We start from the raw sequence: 18,424 nt of genomic DNA on the forward strand, positions 1-18,424 counted from the left end.
TTATAAAGTTGACTTTGAAAGTGCTGATAGAGATGCAGCTCCTTATATCGTCAAGCAGGGTGCTCCATTGATTTGTGGTTGTTAGAGAGAGAGCTGATTGTCGAAATGGAGTGTGGTGAAACGGTACGATGCAATCTGGTATAGAGGCTATTATCTATAATATCATACATTATAAAATAGGTTGCTGTGTTACCTGATCTGCAGAATGAATAAGACAAAACAACACAGCAATCCCAAAAAGACAAGCCCAATGTATAGTACGTCTTTCTTTGCTTAAGCCTACATTTTTAGCTGGTTCTCGCTCTCTAACAAGTGGGTGCTTTTCTCCATGTCTTAACAACGAATAAATGATGGAGAAAACATAGAAGTATAAAAATGAAGTATTGGTACGTGAGAAGAAAATGCAAAGTGTTCTGCTAACCTTCAGTGTAGCCGCAGGCCTGTGTGAGGGCATGACAGTGAGCCAGCATGGCTGAGTGGGACACTGTGATCCCCATAGTGCTTCCTTCTTTGCTGGTTTTATACTGGATGTAAGAAACACGGAAAAACATTTGACAGTTTCATTCCAACAAGCTAGACATGGATTATATGAAAAAGAAGAGTACTTAATTATAAGTGGCACACAAAAATTAAAAATACAGCAAATATAAATTATATAAATTCAAATGAAAATATAATACATTTTTTAATTAAATAAGTCTTACTGGTAACATCAGTGAAACTACACGTACCTCTATGTAGGCTATGTCATTACTGGCTTCCCGTATTGGAGGATGCCAGTCTTTCGGAGGTTTCACAACATGTTTTCCATCTGTCACAAACCACAGCAACCGAGGCCAGCCTGCAGAGACAGAGACATGAAATCAGCTCAAACAAAATGAAAAAACAAAGACAGGCAGTCAAAATGAAAATAAAATAGGCCGTACCTTTAAAAGTGGCTACCTCCCCTGTTTGTGCTTTAGGCAAGCCTTTCTGACAGGCGTCAGTGGTCAGTGCCAACGTGACGCCGCAGCTACCCAACAGAAAGCCAATCTGTTGACTTCCTGCATCCTGGGGGACCAAAGAGGATGAAAAACTGAAGTTCATACTGTCAAAACACTGGCAAACAGTGTCTGTCACACAATTATCAACTATTAAGAAGAATGAAATCCTGAGCATAATAGCTTTGAAGAAAGACGCTCTGAGGGAATGTGGGAATTGTAACAGGGAGAAAGAAGAATGATAACTGAAGAAGAAGAAACCTCAGAGCATCATACATCAAAGCAGCAGCAGGTAAGAAAGCAGAGTGACGGCCAATCACTATTAAAAACTCTACCACAGAGCATCAAAGCTCAATCGTAGCAGGGATGAAGCCCAAGATCTGACAGACGCTCACTCATATTTGATTGGCTGTGCAAATTAGCTTACAGCTAGGCTCGTGCTGAGCAAACCACACTGTGCAGAAAAAGAAAAAAAAAAGAGAAAGAGAGAGAGAGAAGAAAAAGGGGGTAGAAAAAGAAAGAGGCACAGAAAGAGAGAGGAGGAAAAATGTGAGCTGGTAGATTGAGCGAATGGGTTTCTGACTCCAGAGAACAGTTGGCCTGTGATCTAATATTTTGACTGGAATTACACATCATTTCACCTCACTCAAATCTCATTAATTACAGCACAGCGTCTGCAAACAGCATGCTTATAAAAGGCAATCAAGAACAGGCATTAATATTCAGCCTGAGTAACTAATGTGGATGAATTTGGTTTAGCTTGAGCTGATGGATGTGCAGGAAACTGCAATGCATTGTAACACTCTGTAATTAGAACATTTAAAGATAATGCTGCTGCTGCAGTTGTAATCATGGACCACATTACCAAGAAGTTGGAGGTTTTTTGGGACATTTTCTGGGATATGATAAATTGTAGATACCAACATTGAAACATCTTGCCTCTCCTAACATTTAGGGGTCAAATGTCCAGCAGGGGTCACTACTGCTCTTCACTGCTGCTGTACATACTAAAAATATTCACACATTCCCAGGAGATGGTACTTTTATCTGCCTTTACCTTTCTGGTCAGCGGCACTTCGATAGGCACAGGTACCAACTCTGCCAAGAGGCAGCCGTAGAAGGCCACCATGAACATCACTGGGTCATTGTTGGGGAAAACAAGTGCGACCTGCGGGCGTATCACAGACGATATCTCAGGGTATGATATGTTTTAAGTGAAAGTATGGAAGGCATGGGCATGGTGTGCAGCAAGTATCCTGATCAAGATCAGAAATCCAACATTTGCTTTCCTTCACAAGTAATGAGGTAGTGATAATGATTTTGTACCAAAATTATCAGTTGAAAATAGAGTGCTGAAACGCAGCCTTTTGTAAGAAAACAACCGGAAATATCAAGATTTGAAGTGGACTTATCTCACAACTTACTCTGTCTCCAGGCATGAGCAAAGGCTCATTTCTGGTGCTCAGCTTGTTAAGAAGAGTATAGGCCAGTTTCTGACTGCGAGTCCATAGTTTACCTACAAAGGTGAATATACACTGTCAAATATTTTACCTAATGACATTAGACCCATAAATCAACATATATCAACTCAAAGAATGGATGACAAGAGGTGATATTGTTTTCCATCTCCATTGTTAATTCAGGGACAATCATCACAGGTTGGCACCTACCATAGGTGAGTGTGTAGACGGGCTTGCCAGCATTGTCAAGTGCCGTCAAACAGGGGCTCTTGGGCTGAGTGGTGCCCCACCGTTGTAAGGCTGCTGGCAAGGAGGGAGGCCACTTGTTCACCACCCCAAGATGCTCTCCTTCCAGGGGACTCATCTGCTGGCCTTCTGGCTTTGGCTGGTTGGGATCTGGCTCCTGGACTAAATACATGGGGAGGAGAATGGGACCACAGTGTGAGGGCGGTTCAGTGGGTTTTTTGAGCAACAAAGCAGACTTGCGCCTGGTGTGCTGGTGGTATCCGAGCCCTGGACTCTCTCACACAAAAAGGCAGGGTAATAAAATGAGTGTGGAGACTGAAAGACAATGAGAAGATGGGGGCTTAAAGGTGAGCTCTGCTCTATCCTTATATGTCTCATTTGCCTCAGATGCCAGCTCCCGAGAAACTTGGAGCTATGGCTCACTGAAAGGCATAGTTCTCTGTCCACCGTTCCTTGCTGCAAGCACCCTTTGATTTGACTTCCATCTCCCCATCACTATTCTCACCTCACACTCTCCTGAACCCTCTGCTAAGTGGAATTCAGAGCTGTTTAACTGAGCTGGCAAGATGTCCCCACCAAATAAACCACTTCTCTCAGGAAAAGATAGTGTCCAGCCTGCTGTCATTTCAGCTTTGTGTGTTTGTTCTGCTCACAACAAACAGACCACCGAGGTTTGCCACAGTTTCTGTGCCAAAGTGACAGAGGCTTTACAATTACCTGCTGATGCACAGCATTACTATTCTCACCGCTTACTCATTTTCACAGTGTTTATTCAGCCTAGCAGAATACCATCCAAAACCCACGATGGGCTGGTTGGAATGGAGGAAATGGTTAGACAGGGCTGGTCCACTGTGCATGTGTTTCTGTACACAGTATTCCCTAACCACTCCCTAAGCACACCTGGTGGTCTCAGCTCCACCCAGAGACAAAATAACAACCACTGATCTAAAAGTGTACGTTGACTGTTTATTTGTGAGGCGTGGTGAGATCAATGTGTCGCTTTTATCTGAGCTGCAAGAAGAATTTGATAAAGAACCAATACTGATGCGGGAGAACTCCACCGAAAGCTCCAAAAAAACATTAAAGCTGAAGTGGATGTCAACCTCAAAAGAGCAGGGGTGTCTGTATTAAATACAGCCTTTAGCTGCTAAAGTCTCCAATCAGTATGCTGATCACACCAGAGACAGAGGGATGCCTTTTTCACAATTTATTGATTTAACAGAAGCAATGTAATTACTTTCAGACCAGCTTACCATCCAAAAGCTCCTCAAAATCGTCAACAAAGAACTCTCGCAATGGCGGCCGCTTTGGTCTCTTCAGAGTGTTGAGCAGCTGCTGGATTTTGGAGGAGACTCGACTGTTGACTGGAACACCTACACAGTGAGATTGGAAGGGATGAAAAGGAAAAGGTAGGGGGGGAGATAAACATGGAAAGGGTATGAAAATAAATACATACAGGAAAAGGAAGAATATCAGGGTGGAAACAGGTACAGGTGGGAGGGGATATAGTAGAGAAAGACATGCAGACAGATTGATTGAGATATTGATGAAATAAAAGAAAGCGGATAGATGAGGGGAGGACAGATAAGAAAAGAGAAGAGAAAAGGTCACTGTGGTGCTCTAATGAGACACAGAGGACAACCAGCTGCCACTCACACTGTAGCAAGACAACAAAACAGTGGACCTGGAGTGACTGTAGAGCCACCTGGAGGTCAAAGGTTACTGTCTTTCAGTCACTGTAGAATCACTGACAAACCTCACAGGCTGAATAAGTCAGGAAATGAGGAGCCTCCTCGCCTGCTGCCTAGCAACAAAGATGTCCTCTCTGCAATAAGTGATTCATGAGGTCTCTCAAACGTTGTCTGTTTTACATACACTGCAAAATTCACAATTGTGGGAGGCTAAAATCAACTGCACCCCAGTCAAGTCAAAAAATATATACACAGTGTAAATGAATACAATACTGAGAAAGCATAATCGCAGACATGGACCTTTGTAAAGACATAACAACATGAATGAAGGAGCAGGGCTGGAGAGAAAAAGAGAGAAACAGACTAAGACAAAAGGGGAAATGCGCCTGTATTTCCCTCACATTTTGGAAAGGGTATTTGCAGACTACGGTCATCACTGGACACCGTTTCCTCCATATGAATTCATACTTAGTCTGGGAGGGGTGGTCTGTGTCAGGCATTCCAGACAGCCACAGGAGACGAAGGCCACAGCTGCACGCAGCTTGCCTGATCTGTCTTACTATAATAAGCTCGGCAGAGACAGACTCTGCCTCCTCATGCAGGGACAGATGTGCTGGGAGTAGATGTGTGGGGGTCAGTGCTGCACCTGATGGGCCAATTAGAAAGCCCCAGACACACAGGGCAACATCTGAGGGCCCTGAACCCCACCCACTCTAGGGCCTTGATCATTAATATCACAGCCAGCCAGGAACCGCCTGTGATCAAGACTATAATTAACGTATTCATTTCATAATTTATCCATTAACAGCGTTGAATTACTGTACCAAACATGGAGTCTTCACAGCAATATGTGTACACAGCAAACAGAACTGCATTTACTGTACCAACAAGCTAAGACCTGGCCTTATTCTATAGTTTTCCTATTGTTAACGAATCCCATGGAAAGACAAAATGTGTTAGTCTCTAAATATTTTAGACTTCCCTACCCTGTCTGTGGCTCTCAGGCCCAAATGTATGTGTTCTATATAGCAATGACGTGGACCACATCCAGCCTCGCAAAGCTTTGCATCCAACCGTCAGATAATCTCTAAGCTTGTCTATTAGATGCAAGAGGCGTCACTTGGGTTTATTTTTGTTGGCTAACTGCTGTATTTTGTCTCAAACTAAGTGTTTGTGTTTGCTTCCTGGGATCCTCAAAAGGGTTTTTTTGTTGAGATAAGGACTCATTTATTGGTAGCTGAACTGTGGCTGAGGTATGAGAGCATTTTCTCGTTATTATTATGGATTTTCCATAAAGACTAATAAAAATAACATTAATTTTGTAAGAATGTCAAATGTTAAAACAATAATAGGTTAATAAGACCTAATTTATTTATTTATTTAGACAGACTGGCCCCCCACAGTGTCTGCTTAGAAAAATTCTGGCCTTTGAACAAATGTAGCTGAGGACCCCTGATATACAGTAAGTAAGTGATTTCCTCAAACAGCAAGGCCTTGTAGTATTTATCAAATGTTACTCAAGACAGAGAAAACATTGGATTTGTTGGGCAGACTATTTTCAAACCATGGATTAATACACATTTGACATTTGCTCTCTTGAGTATTTACGGCACCAGGGTGGAATATGTGGCACTGACCCAAAATAAATTACAGTGCTCATGCTTATGGTTTTTGGCCAGCAATGGAGCTCTATAGCACAAAGGACTAAGCTATATCAGACTTACGCACACAATACTTGTTCGTAGGATTAATTCATTGTTAGTTTTGGTCGACTTGTGGGATTTGTTGACAATAATGCACCACAATGTGCACGTATAGCAACCAATACATACAGCATCAATACAGATGAGTACAGATGGATGTCAAGTCACTGTGTGGCATGTTTTCTACACCTAACTATGTGTCATTATTAAAATGGAAACAGTGCTAGAAGGCTGCCATCAAAAAGCCTATTGTGTGGCTGCAGGCTAACAGGCTTGTGTTACAGCATGTAGTGAGAAACAAACTGACAAGTCGTCATGTCTCAGTGTGAGCACAGAAATCAGTGTGTCAACATGCAAATTATCCACAAGCCCTGACTGAACAGTTACACCTGTCATGGAAATGGCCTTTTCACACAAGCTGCTTAAATGTGATCAATTTGAGGAGCATTTAGGATAGACGTTGCGTAAAGACGCTGTAAATACTTAAAGCCTCTTGAAACACACTTAGTTATACAAACACAGTCACACACACACACACGCACGCACACACAGGACTCTAATGACTGAATTCACTATAGCTTGCAAATATTTTTGGAAAACACACAGGGTTTGGACAAGTGCTAGACCCGACAGTGGAGGCGAAGGCAGAAACACAAACACACACACAAATGCACACGCAGAAGAGTGCACATACAGCTGACTGCCACAGAGTTGGAGGAACAGTTATAAATACCATCCATTAAACTGAGGAATCCTTCACCTCTCCTCTCACAGCCTGGAGGAGAGACACATCACGATGTCAATGAAACAGTCCTGTTTAACTTTGTGTTTGTAAATGTGTGAATGTGTGATAGAGAAATCTACCAGCAGCCAGACGTAGGTGAGAGTAGACAGACACAGAGTGTTGTTGTTGTACCATAACAACAACAAGGATAGGATTTTCTGCCGTTGTTATTTTTGTCATTTTTTTTAATGACCCATGTGGGAAAAGCTGCACAGGGAGTGTGGGTTTGAAACATCTTGAATACCACAACAGTCAAAGAGAAACGGATAAAAACAACACAGTTTAAATCTTTAAAAAATCCATAGATTTAACAAACAAATCCCTTCCCCTTTATGTGTCAAGCCAGGTGGGCTGGTTCAGCATTCATTAGCAGTGACAACCGAGAACGCACACATTCTTGATGACAGAGGATAGATGGCAGGATGGTAATAGCTCTGCTGAAGCTGTGTTCCACTTTTCTGGCTGCTACCAAGCAGCATTTCAGGTGTGATGCTGAATGAATGAAGATGGAGGGGTGACAGGAACACACCCTGGTCTGGCTGACCAGATTGCCATCTATGGCAGCTCTCTGGAGACAATAAACTTGGTGCATATATTGTAAAACCAACTACCTTAATGCATCAATTTTTTCCAAAGGCAGATCCCTGGTCATGTCACAAGATATTCTTTTCCTTTTTGGGACTCAAAATAAACACTGTTCTTCTATACATCATTATCAATTGAATGTTTTTATTAGTGTCAATGCCATGTTAAGCATTAACGCAGAGACATAGTGGGTTTTTTTTGAGGAGGGGGATTGGAAACGTGCAGTGTTACCATGACAACACACAATGGTCAGTCAGCAGCTTGTGCCAGTCTGACAGGCAGACTGACTGAGGAGAGGACAGAGGGATAGACAGCAGGGGAGAAAGGGAGGTATGCATGTGTGTGTGTGTGTGTGTGTGTGTGTGTGTGTGTGTGTGTGTGTGTGTGTGTGACAGCAGGAAACTCACCATCTGCAGTCTCCATGACGCTGGTGTGGTGGTTGTAGCCCCGGGAAACGCCTCGCACCGAGGCCACCTGGGGCCGCTCCGCGTGTAGCGTGGAGCGCTCCGACAACCCCGTCACATCGGGGGGCGCTGAATGGTTATCTGTGATGAGTGGGGTGTCGGGGGTTAAAAGGTCAAACGCCAAGCCTGCTTTGGGCTGTCGATACTAACTTAAAATCCATGTGCTTGGAAACAAACTGAGGAATCTGATGGAGAGGCTGAAAGCCTTTCTATCATCTGCAGGTGAAATCATTAACTACAAAATAATGTACTTCAACCATACACAGTATAATAAATAGTGGATATAGCCAACGTGACATCACAAACGGTTTGTGGACTGCCATTTTGAAGTCTCAAGTTTGGCATTATGACTGTCACCATCTTGGTTTTTTGGAACCTGAAGTGATCACATTTGCATGAGGGGGTGGAGCTGGGTAGGACACACATTGCTACGCCTCTATCCTGACTGGATCTGACTGAGAAACTTTACTTTATTGTCCATGCTACTCTAAATGGAACCAAAATTTACAAAATTAACATTATGCCATATTGAAGAAAACTTAAAACCAGTGATTGAGACCATAATCTCATTAGGAAAATGTTTACTTAGGTAATAAATTGAGAGAAGTTGAGAAGTGAAGGTGAGAAGTTGGGTCATTTGCTCATAAGCGAACACACAATCAGACTTTTTTTGGCAACCAGTGCTGGCATAGAGAAAGAAAGCAGGTTTAAGGCACCACACTGGCTTCACTTTTCAGACCCGTAAGCTCCATCCACTTATTATACTGCCTATGATTTTAATAAGGATTTTATGTTTTACCTCATTAAACTACCTGCAATGATAATGAATGAATGTTTCTGTTCAGCGGATACATTCCCCTCAAAGAGTAACCTATCCACTGAGAACAAGATTTCTGTGTAATACGATTAACAGGCAAATCTGAGGACATTGTGACAGCCTCCATTTGTCCCCCTGTGCTTAACTCTAAATTATGATACTAAATGAAACATATTTGTATAAGTGCTATATACACTCCCCGGCCTTGTTAAGTACACCTATGCACAACTGACAGCAGTCCAATACAACAGATCTGCTACACATTCTACAGTGAGGAAGATTATAATAATCAGTTTTTGCTGATTGGAGAACAGGTGCTTTGGTGCAATGTGGTGGGAACTGGGTTTAAAATGTAATCCTTTAACTAAAGTGCTATGGTAACACAGTGTTTTTGGAACCAACACAATGGCTGTCAATCATGGCTATGGTGAACTGCACCCTGAGAGTTGATGCTCCTCTCTAAAGCACCTAATAACCTAGGGCTGTACTTAATTAACTACATATAAAATGCGATTTCAAAACCAAAGGTCATGTTTGCCATTAAAGTCCATATTACCCTAAAATGTTGCTCAGGTATGACAGCCTACTAACGATTGTCTATTGCTGAAGTGAACGATAGGCAGAATAAGAGTTCGAGAGGCCAAGGAACAGAAAAATATGGGAGATATATTTACAGCTCCATTCAGCACCAGTCACTGCTGCTACGTTATGACAGCAACCTTGAGGAGAGACAAGCTGGACAGAAATCAGACAGCTCCATCCTAATAGGATATCGCTCTGCCAGCAACACGTACAGACACCCATGAACACACACACACACACACACACACACACACACACACACACACACACACACACACACATACACAAGAAAGACACCATCTCCCTTCGCTGCTGCGGTGAGACGGATGGAGATAAATCCCCCGAATCTCATTAACTAGCTTGTGACACTTGCATGGTAACATGGAATGAGGAGCTTTGACAGGGAAGTGCTGTGAACCATTTCACATGACTGAATGACAGTGAGATGGCAGATGAAGACGACTAATTAGTAGAGAGCCTTGAATTAAAACTCTGTCATTGGTTCCCTTTGTCTTGTCTCATCAAGTGCTTTTCTGTGTCTGGAGGGATTCAGCTGTAGCAGATGTGTAAGACACCGCTATCTGTCTGGGACTGACCTACACTTGTAGGGAAAAGTCTCAGTGTCATAATACAGGCGGAGACGTCATCTTTGATATGATGAAAATTCTGATTGGCTTGCAAATATATAACGTACCAAACTTGCCGACATCAGCAAATAAGAGATAACGGAAAAAAATGAAAAGATCCGAATTTGTGCTTATATGGTGTAAAACCATACAGCTAAGCAGGAGGATCTGCAGGTTTGGACGATATGCAAATGTAATTTTACCCCGATAAAACCTGAATCAGGATTCTTTCACTTATATGCAGGAAATACTTTCCTGCAAATACATTTAATACTGTTTCCTAACTTGGCATCTCATTTCAGTTCTAGAGTACCTTCTGACTTCATCTTACAAGCACGCGACACACATTTCTCATTTCTACGAACAGAATGAGGATGATCAAACTATTCACCTTCGGAGTGACTAGAGGAGAGCGATGCACCAATTAGAAAGAGGAACATACAGATCGGCCAACCGAAATGTGATACCGTGTGAGACTGCGGGTGTGTGTGTCACTGACCTAGCTGGGTGTGTGCCATAAGATCGGCCAGTGCAGTAGCTGCGGCGTTGGCGTTGAGGGCTGCGTGGGCAGTGGTGTTGGTGGTGGTGACAGATCTCCCTCCCGGGTGGGATGAGGTGGATGACGCGGAGGATGAGGTGGACGAACCCTGGATGACACGGTTAAACCAGTGCTCAACGGCTGGGTGGCCGTGGCCCTGGTAGGGCGTGGAGGTGGCCAGACGTCCCTGTCGGCGCAGCGAGCCCTCGTCTTCCGACGCTGAGGAGGTGTCTGTGTTTGACAGGTCAAGACAGGGCAGCGTCACAACAGTGGACAAAGACATGGGCCTGTCTACAATGTAACCAGGAAAATAACCAAGATGGTAAGTCTAGCAATGGATGACTGCAGGATTTAGATAATATGCAGATGATACATTATTCTTCTTATACATACTGGAGTGAGTACATATAAGGTAGTGGGGATGGCCAGATGATTTCGATGGAGATGATGTAAGACTGAGAGATGCTTGCTTTTAAATGTCCCATCACTGGTAGAGTCTGTATTTGATATTTGATTGCCTTTCAGAGTAGCCACGCTATCACACAGGCATGAAGACAACCCACTGCAACTACATGTATATTATATGTGAATGATAGAGTGTGATAGACCTTGACAACAGACAGATCACTGTGTTTCATATTTATAGACAATGAAAAAACTGGGTGCTGTGGGAAAACAAAAGGCTGGAGGTTGTGTTTTTATACACTGAAAGTAGACAGTAAACTTAATCAAAGGAATATAATTAACAAAGGCAGGTTTTTAAGAAAATGATTTACGGTAGAAACCATACAAAATGATATGTCTCCAGTAGGTATTGCTAGAAAACTAGACAGCTGAAGGAACTTATAAATCTTATGCATGCTGATTGACTCAAAACAAAAAAGATTTCCTTTTAGTATGTCAGTGCATTACATATTACCTAACCCATTATAGCAATCCTGTTTGCTTCAAAAACAATATAAAAATACATACATATTGTTCCTGCATCTGATATATACATACACTGAAATACCCTAACTAAATTTCTTATGTAATATTGGTATAAAAATACAATACAATGTTGCTAAGTGTAGTGTATGCTTAAGTTATTATGGGTTGGACTCAAAGCCAGTCAGTGATGATTTTACTGCCTCTCCCTTGAGGCAGCTGTGAGCAGTTGGTCTCAGCAAAAATAGCCCAAACAGGAGCAACTTCAAAGCAAGGATCATTCAAACTGAACACATTCCACTTCATCTGCCAAGCACCCAGAAATGTCTGTTCTTTCGACAGGATCACTGAAGTTACACAAGAGCAAGCCAGTCTGAGATTTGCATTCTGCAGAGGACTGAGTGCAATGAAAGGGCTAAACAGGCTTAGGCATCATCTACTTCAGAAAATGAAATCCTCAAGTTATAAACAACTGTTCTAAGAAAGGTCACACTTTCCCCCATTATTCATCACTGACGAAGTAAACAGCAGTGCCTGCTCTGCAGCCCCTGTAAAAAGTACAACACTCATTCACACGTCTTCATGTAGTCTAGGTAAGGATGCAGACATCAGACACAATTTGTCAACGGGGAAGTTTAAAAATTGACCATGCAGGGAAATCAATGGTATGGAAGCACTTTGATTTAGTCATCAATGCAGATGTAATCACAAAGCAGTTGGTTATGTAAAAGGTCAAACGTGTAGGGCTCTGATGAGATACGACAGCAAGAAGATTGGGAATCCAGCCTTGCAGCAACATATGGACAGAGGGTGCAGGATGCAGGCTGAACGATTACATGACAGCAAAATCACAAACTCAGTGTTTAAGCTGACATTAAGTGTGTTGGGCTTGGGTCGGGCTTGGATAAAAATAACACAATGCCTGTCGATTTCAGGTTGGTCTCAGTTACTACTCTCTTGGACCCAGGTTTGGTTTGGACAGAAAAATGCCGCACTCTAGCGCGTTATCAACATGTGCCTGATGATATTCTCCAAAATCCTCATGTGATTAATTTGCCTCCCAATCACTCACAGTACAAAGTTATGGGCAAAGTCCATCGATTGAGAAACTATTAAAACCGCTGTTCGCATTTTTAATTTTTCTCATGGCCTTGCAGATGCTGTTGGAGGAAGGCTGTTGGAGGTTTAATTCTAACAAGCTAAAATGTAATGTCTCTACAACCAGCAAACTCATGGGGGTTATCTTGCATTTATGATTCTGTTTGTTATTCCTCTGCCTCCATCCAATCTCTCTTCCTATCACAGTAACCTTGACACAGTTAGACAGAGGGAGAAGGAAAGCGGGGGTCAGAGAACAAATGCAAAGCAGGAACAGAGAGGTGGAAAGAATGGGAAAGATATTGAAAGAGAAAAAGGGGTATTAGTCACAGATAAACAGACAAAAACAAGAATAGATTGTGAAAAGTGAGTCAGAGAAAAACAGGCAGTGATGGAGGATTTGGAGGCGGGGAGAGATGTAAAAGAGAGGAAACCTAAGCAGAGACAGTAGCGGATCTGCTGTGATCTCAGTTATTCTTGTGCAGAAAGGAAATACTGTGTTCACGCAAACCAAGACACTCACATTAATCAAGCTTCAGCCCAGCAGTGAAAAACTTGAGCTAGTTTTAACTGACTTGATTCAACAGAATATCGATCGTTCCTGAAAGTGACAATTACGATACTGACTATGTAAAAAAAGAATCCTACATATTGTCACCTCCAGGTTCAATCTATGCTTCATCTATGTGGTATAAACGGTAAGCCTCTTTTATGGATTACGTATTAAGTTGTCTACTAGTACTGAAAACAACATTAAGAGGCTGTACTTGGACATGGGAGTGCTTGGAGCTAAGTGAAAGCATGCTAACATGCTCACAGTGACAATGTTGACATAGTGACTTTCAGCAGGTATAATATTTCATGATTATGTTATGTTCATGCTAACATTTGATAATGAAAACTATATGCAAATTACTGCTGAGGCCGATTATCATTAGTTTTACAGGTATTTGGTTCTAAAACATATTGCTGGACAAATAGACACTTTGACCTGATGGTTTACCTGGCAGTAGATGAAACGTCAGGAGGATCACCCAAGTGATTACAATTCATGCTGAGGAGATATTTCAGTCAAAACCACAAATGTGAACCTTGAAGCAGTGTTAAAGGAGAAGTCAGAGGATCACCATCAAGTCAACAGGCATGTACCAGATTTCATGGAATGGCATCCAATAGCTGTTGAGATAGTTCAGTCTGGAGCAATGTGGTGCACTGACCAACTGACTGATAAACCAACATCCAAACCATGCCATACATAGGGCAATGCCAAGTCAGGTATTCATAAATGTGGTTTTTGCATGTTTTCCAAGTATGAGTTCAAATACTGGGCACAGTGGTGCTTGCATAACACTGCAAAGAAGGAAGAACACATCTACTCATGGATGAAAGGCTAAGAGAGGCTGCACTGTGATACAGTTGGCAAGTGTAGTTAGGTAGAAAGAAAATAGTTCTTACATGAAACTGTTCACAACAAGGTATGAGGATTATCTTGAGAAACCTGGTCATGATTTCTGGAAAGAGACATTGCTGATCTAGTTCCATGATATTTAAGAGAAGGCAGCCATCTCTACAGCCAATATCTCCAGAAGTCAGCCATTCACACCAAAACAATCTATGGATAGATAGCACTACAGGTAAGAGGAAAAATATGTCTTTTTGATTAAAACTGTTAATTACTCTGCATCGCAATTAGTGGCCAAAAACTCCACTAAATCTCAGACAAAATGTTGAAATGACTAACACAACCAAGCCACTGTGTGTACACCAACATTTGTAGCTGTCACAAGCCTGGAAAAAGTAGCAGAGCCTTCTGTAAAGTACGTGATTTTCAGGGTCTGTCGGACATACCTATGTACCTTATCCCAGTAGATTACAATAGATCACTCAGACTGACTGAAAATAACCATGAAAAGCACCCTCCTTCTCCTGTTCAAACTCCAATGTCTGAGCTCTTAATCCGGTTAGTCGCTCCACCACTGTGTCCTCTCCCTTTACCAAAGACATGAGGCTCTAAGGCCCCCCACCAATTAACTTATACACCGATGACAAAGTTGCTGCAGTGTTAGAGATACTGGCAAGTTTTCTGTCATCAAATCTTACACAGATATCTTACTGACTACTGAAAAGATGAGATGCTTTCTAATCTGAACAACATAAAAAGGTTTTTAAGGCCTTGAAAATATCAACATAAAAGAAGCTGCAGAATGCAGTAAAATGACAAGTCCTCAAATGAATTGACCCACATATGACCCACACATATAAATTGTTATAAAAGCAGGTGAAAGGTTGACATTTTGGGACCATGTTAAAAATCTGATTATGGAGCCATTACGCAACTCATGTGGGAAGGTTTACCAGGGAACACAACAGCAATAACTGAGTCCTTTATAATCGCAAAGAATGGACACATTCATCAAACTGCACAAGTCTTTCCAGTAGCAAATGCGTGACAACATCATCTGCGCTCACTGGACGCAACAGAGTGTCAGCATCCTACACTCCAATGCTCATGGGAGCGCATGCAAACAACCCAGTGTGAGCATAAACCATGGCAGTGTGTGCACAGGATAAACTCTGCCATTGGTGAACAGTGGGTTTAGAGGTCTCACCTGGCGGGGTGCATGCCTCAACAGAAGACTGAACTAACACAGATCGTCTCTTGGAGGGCATTGGCATCTTCCTCTCTTTGTACTTCGCCAAAGCTGCTTGGACGGCTTCTGTGTGCAAATCTAAGAGACCACATCAATGCAGATTAGCAACAATATAAAGGAAGAGCAGAGGTCATTTAAAACTCCCAGGTAGTATGGACACATGATTACCAGATCTGAAGCGTTCATCCCGGGTGTTGGCTGCCCGAGACTTGTTGTGTTTCGAACCTTGGAGAACAGCTTGGGAGGAGGCCTGGATCCTGTTATCAATTTGCAGTGAAGGATCTACGCCTGCAGAGAGAGAACAGCAAAGCAGGGAGAGGACAGTTTCTAAAGGTCCAAAAGTTATGCTCAATTGCAGAAATATCAATATCAGAAATGTGAGTACATACACTCTTTGCAGAATGTGCCTTGGACACAGAGAAATGCTGCTGAATATTGCTCAACCAGATCAAGTATCCACAAGCTTAATGGTAATCCCCTTCTTAGGATGCTTTCTTCTAATACAGTATCTTGGAGTTGAGAAAGTTTTCACTTTAATTAATCCAGCCTCTCTTGCAGCTTTCCAGTTGCCTCCCAGCTTTCCACGGGAAGCAAATGCAAATTACACAGACGTTACAGGGAGGAGGTGATTAAGCACCATGAATGTCAAAAAGACAACGTCTTCTAACAAGAGCATTCTAAAATTATCAAACTCTCCAACATACCAACTTCTCTGTGCTCTGCATGATGCAGGCAGCGATTCATCCTTTAGCTTATGCAATTCTCATTTGAGCATCATTAAGTAACTAGCGGTTAGCATCAGAGGGGAAACCCAAGACTAAAGCTGTTCACAGTTCAAGCTCTGTTAGTACTCTTATACTGATGTATTTGCAATATGTAGGAAGGATAAATGTGAAAGAGAAACTCAAGAAAGCATTCCGATTAGCTTGTATCCCATGACACACAGAGGATGCAAAAATGTGCCAAAATGAGATGAGATAATTTTACTGTACATCACAAGTTTGATCCAGAAGAACTTCTTTGACTGTTAATTATTGACAGAAAATCTTCATCTTCCCCCAATTATGCTTTATACTGTAATGTGCTGCATATTAAAGATTTAAATGCACATATTAATATGTAATATTATTACTGTGTGACATACAAACACACCTGCTAAAGAAATGCATCTCCCACAAATTGCTGTATTTCCATGTTGAGTAATGAAAGACCTTAGCAGGTATTTTAGGCAGAGTTGAAGGACAACTTCACACACAATGGAACAGGAAGCTGTCAAAGGAACAGCATCTGTACTGTAACTCAGGAAAACATCCGATAGTTTTATATGGTATATTTTCCTGAGAGTGGGACAAAGAGGAGAATAAAGTTTAAAAGGATGCTTCTGTAGTTTTGTGGCTCTGTCTCGATAAACAATACCAAGTCATGTTTCCACAGCCTCCTGCCAGTTTCCACCTGTACTTGAAAGACTTGTTCTGATCCCTAAACATTGCATGTTTAAGATATGCATCAAAGCAGCAGCACAACAAATATCTAAACACATTACATTTTTGTGTGAGGAAAGTACCCAAAGCTCCTGTGGAGGTGACATTATGGGATGACAACAAAACTAACTTGAAACATCATAGGCTCAGGTTCACGCTACATAGGTATTATACAGGGAACGCAGTTCCCTGAACAGAAAATATTTTTCTTTTATTCTGCTTATTCCAATGAAACCTGCCAACTAGATGCATTATGCTAAAATATGCAGAGACATTAACCTCTTTATATCTGGAGAATATGAGGGCATCTCTGTAGCACCACAATCATTTCTAATGGCATGCTTTGAGACTTTTTACCTTAAACAAAAAATGTCACCACCTGCGATTTGGATATTGAATTTGGATATTGGTCATAGTAAATTTCGCTGACATTTTTATTAATTGTTCAGCCCTAATGCTATCCTATCATTGGATAGTGACTGAGACTTAGTTTTAACTCAAACTTGATTAAGTTAAAATGAAAACCCATATATCCTTTGTGGAAGTTAAATGTAACTGAAACTGTAGTCGCATTGTGGGGTGATAGAAGGTCAGTGTAGCTAAAAAGTACCTATGACCAGACTGTGGGCAGCTTTGAGGTTGCGGTGGTGTTGCAACTTTTGCTGACCTGTGACCAAATGAACCACATAGAGTAGTTGCCTTTACAAGTATATCCATTAGAAAACAGCCTTGTGAGGACAGAGTTATACCACACATGCAAGCAGCTATCTGGCTGGTCTGTCAGACACCGAGCCAGCCAGCCAGCCAGCCAGCCAGCCAGCCATCAGCTCGCCTGGCTTTTCAGCAGCAGCTTAGTGGGGATCAGTGAGCTCCACAATGTCAGCAACTCTCAGACAGCAGCAGCACACACACTGAAATGCTGAGCAACATTAACACACACTTCAACTAAATCTATTAAATTACACAAGCTTCAGATATTACACACGGTTCAATAAGGCCTGAGGACATTTAAGGACATAATGCATAGTCTGAATCACACAGGCACACACGGATACACACACAAGCACACACAGCATCCCCTGAGCATGCATGGGCATATCAATATATGTTGGTCCCTTATATCGCACTGACAGCCCAGTCACACAACAGCCTTTCCCCTGCTCCCAGAGGAGACAGGTCTATAAAACAAGCCAGGACACCAGGCCGGGTTGCTGGGCAGAACACACTTCAGAGACACACTATACTGAGCCAATCAGAGGCATGCTCCATCATAATAGATGTGGTTATTGGTTCACAGAGAACCCCTGATGAATTTTTAGCACCTGTCTGATGCCAACACATGCCGGCGTGGCGGCGGACGACACGTGCGCAATGTTTCACTTCCTATAGAGCAAATAAGCTTCACTAATGACTTGCATCACGCTCTCAGTTGTATGACATGACGTGCTGAACACTAACAAATGGATGGGAAATTCAGTTTGAAAGAGCTGGGACTCTAGATACTGCATTCATAGTCAGAAAATGAAAACTAAAAAACAAACCATCATCACATACCTGTATTCTCACCAGAAGGTAGTACAATTCCTCTACAGAGCTTGGTTTGATTCTGATAAACTTACATTCACTGGCCAACATTTTCCTAGAAGTTTCCCAGGATGGTGGACACTTAAAGCAATTGTTTACTCTCAAAGCTCACAGTAAAACCCAACCACTAAAATACAAACAAAGGAAATTAACCTACTCTCTCATAGATCTGAACAATCTGGCTTTGTACACCTACTTTATTGCATT

At 42.1% G+C, this 18,424-nt stretch overlaps 1 protein-coding gene across 6 annotated transcripts in view; it reads right to left on the minus strand.

Annotated features, from left to right (window-relative positions):
• dip2a (disco-interacting protein 2 homolog A) overlaps positions 1-18,424 on the minus strand; it is an 81,227-nt gene that overhangs the window by 15,835 nt on the left and 46,968 nt on the right. For 3 of the 6 annotated variants that reach the window (XM_076746429.1, XM_076746428.1, XM_076746432.1), the window contains exons 3-13: positions 15,321-15,440; positions 15,111-15,230; positions 10,438-10,707; positions 7,857-7,994; positions 3,940-4,059; positions 2,651-2,848; positions 2,405-2,496; positions 2,038-2,148; positions 927-1,050; positions 732-841; positions 422-524 (exon numbers count right to left, since the gene is read on the minus strand). In XM_076746429.1, coding sequence (XP_076602544.1) covers positions 422-524; positions 732-841; positions 927-1,050; positions 2,038-2,148; positions 2,405-2,496; positions 2,651-2,848; positions 3,940-4,059; positions 7,857-7,994; positions 10,438-10,707; positions 15,111-15,230; positions 15,321-15,440 — 1,506 coding nt within the window. Of the gene's footprint in view, positions 1-421; positions 525-731; positions 842-926; positions 1,051-2,037; positions 2,149-2,404; positions 2,497-2,650; positions 2,849-3,939; positions 4,060-6,813; positions 6,846-7,856; positions 7,995-10,437; positions 10,708-15,110; positions 15,231-15,320; positions 15,441-18,424 lie in introns of those variants that run through there. The other 3 variants (XM_076746430.1, XM_076746434.1, XM_076746433.1) reach the window with 2 other exon arrangements.

This window comes from Chaetodon auriga, chromosome 13, assembly GCF_051107435.1.
Source record: "Chaetodon auriga isolate fChaAug3 chromosome 13, fChaAug3.hap1, whole genome shotgun sequence".
In the NCBI taxonomy this organism is placed as follows: domain Eukaryota; kingdom Metazoa; phylum Chordata; class Actinopteri; order Chaetodontiformes; family Chaetodontidae; genus Chaetodon; species Chaetodon auriga.